The sequence below is a fragment of the Penaeus monodon genome, chromosome 3 (assembly GCF_015228065.2).
Source record: "Penaeus monodon isolate SGIC_2016 chromosome 3, NSTDA_Pmon_1, whole genome shotgun sequence".
NCBI lineage: Eukaryota > Metazoa > Arthropoda > Malacostraca > Decapoda > Penaeidae > Penaeus > Penaeus monodon.
The window spans coordinates 57,384,774-57,387,273 of record NC_051388.1 but is presented as its reverse complement, the minus strand read 5'-3'; the positions used below and the strand labels follow the sequence as shown (position 1 = coordinate 57,387,273).

The 2,500-nt window shown below is 44.0% G+C and overlaps 1 protein-coding gene across 1 annotated transcript in view; it reads left to right on the top strand.

Annotated features, from left to right (window-relative positions):
* LOC119587981 (Down syndrome cell adhesion molecule-like protein Dscam2) overlaps positions 1 to 2,500 on the top strand; it is a 211,068-nt gene that overhangs the window by 79,726 nt on the left and 128,842 nt on the right. Inside the window, exon 5 of the mRNA XM_037936705.1 lies at positions 1,922 to 2,071. Within this exon, the coding sequence (XP_037792633.1) occupies positions 1,922 to 2,071 (150 nt within the window). The remainder of the gene's footprint in view (positions 1 to 1,921; positions 2,072 to 2,500) is intronic.

Below are 2,500 nucleotides of genomic sequence, written 5' to 3'. Positions count from 1 at the left end.
AAAAAATGAAAACAGAAAAAAATACAGTCATAAATAATACCAAGTAACGCAAAACACATAAAAGAAAGAATTACAACAACAGAAGGAAAAGAAACAAAAAATAAGACTCGCAAACAATATCAAGAGAAATTAGACAACCCCCCCAAAAAATAGAGTAAAAATCAAATCACAGATAATACCAATAGACATTAAAAGACCATCAAATCCTACCATCGCAACGGCGGCAAAAGAGACAGAAAATAGAGTCATAAATAATGCCAATAGGAGTTAAAAGAACATAAAAGATTCGAAGCGGCTTTCGAATCGACTCCGAGAGCCTGCTTACTCTTCCTTCGCCCGAGGAATCCAATCCCGGGCGCCGTTAGAGAGATGGAGTGCCGCAAAAATCGACAACGAGGGGAAGGGACTCGTCTCAACGGATTATTGGGGAGGGGGAGGGGAGAGGGGGGGAAGGGGGAAGGGTGGGGGGAAGGGGGAAGAGTGGGGGGAAGGGGGAAGGGTGGGGGGAAGGGGGCCAAAAGGTGTTTCTTTGTTTCGTTTTTTTTTTTTTTTGTTTTTTTCTGTTTTTTTTTTTCGAGGGGGTGGGGGGCTAAAGAGGTTTCTTTGTTTCGTTTTGTATTCTTTGTTTTTCTGTTTTTGTTTGCTTTTTTTTTTCTCTCATACTTTTTGTGTCTGTCTGTCTCCCTGTATGTATGTCTCTCTCTCTCTCTCTCTCTCTCTCTCTCTCTCTCTCTCTCTCTCTCTCTCTCTCTCTCTCCTCTCCCTCTCCCTCTCCCTCTCCCTCTCTCCCTCTCCCTCTCCCCCTCCCTCCTTCCCATCCCCCCAACCTCTCCATCTCCGCCTTCCATCACAATCTCTCCCTCTCCCCCTCCCTTCCTCATTGTTTCCATCCTCATTCCCCGACAAGAACAATCACAATCATCAGCAACTCACGAAACCAACACGACGGTCAGAGAAAACTGCTTTGCGATTGTCTCATCCTCCGACCCCCGCGCCCTCTCTCGTTCACATCCGTCTTGAGTCGTCGCTGTCACTTGGGCGGAAGCAAACGAACCTCACATTTCAAAGGATAAGTAAGATTCATAGGGGCAAGAAGAGGTGGAGGAGGAAGAGGAGGATTGGTGTGTGGATTGGGAGAGATTCGGGAGGATGAAAGGAGGAGAGAGGAGGGGAAAAGGGGGATAAAAAGAGAGGATGTGAACAAAGGATGAGACAGCGAGCAGAGCAAGGCGATAGGGACGAGAGCAAGTGAAGGAGATTCGAAGCTTTGGAAGACAATGCTCCGGATCTGGAATCCTCCTACATCATGCAAGATAGTAACAATCATTATAAACTCTCTAACAGACTTCATACCTAAATGTTTTAGCTTCTCAAAATGCCACATTATTGCTACTTTTCACTTGTCTTTTTTATTTTTTTCCTCTGCTTCTACTTCTTCTTCTCCATCTCCTTTCTTCTTCTTCTTCTTCTTCTTCTTCTTCTTCTCATCTTCTTCTTTTCCTCCTCCTACTCCTACTTCTCCTTCTTCTTCTTCTTCTTCTTCTTCTTCTTCTTCTTCTTCTTCTTCTTCTTCTTCTTCTTTTCTTCTTCTTTTCTTCTTCTCCTCCTCCTCCTCCTCCTCCTCCTCCTCCTTCCTCTACTTCTTCTCCTTCTTCTTTCATTTCTTCATCTTCTTCTCCACCTCCTTCTCCTCCTCCTCCTTATTCTTCTCACCCCCTCTTCTTCTTCTTCTTCTTCTTCTTCTTCTTCTTCTTCTTCTTCTTCTTCTTCTTCTTCTTCTTCTCCCCCTCCTCCTCCTCCTCCTCCTGCATTTACTTCCTCTCTTCCCTCTCCTCCTTCCTCCCCTTCTTCATCTTCTTCCCTTATCTCCACCCACAACACAGAGCTCAGCACACCCTTTTCTTCTCTCCTCAACCCGCAGACGGGAAATACCACATGACTCCCGAAGGCGATCTGCACGTGCTGGAAGTGGGTCCTCAAGACGGCCTGTCACGATACCAGTGTCGGACCCTCCACAAGCTCACGGGTCGCGCGCAGCTCTCCCGTACTCCAGCGAGGATCATTGTCACTGGTAAGTATATGTCTGTTTTGCTTTTTTGGCGTCTTGTTTCCACGGAAGGGTAGGTTCTATTTAGAAGGTATGTGTCCGGAAGGGAATAAGCACTGCTGTTTGTTTACGAGAGTGATGTATAGGTTGTAAAGCGGTTTGATATTGGATCTAGACTTTTATGAGGAATTAATTCGAGCTAATGAGAATAATACATGCACATACAAATACACACGTACAACCACACATACTCATATATACACACATACACATACACACACACACACACACACACACACACACACACACACACACACACACACACACACACACACACATATATATATATATATATATATATATATATATATATATATATATATATATACATATACATAAGCATAAAATAAAATAAACATCCTACCTCATATTTGAAATTTCCTATTCGGAAGC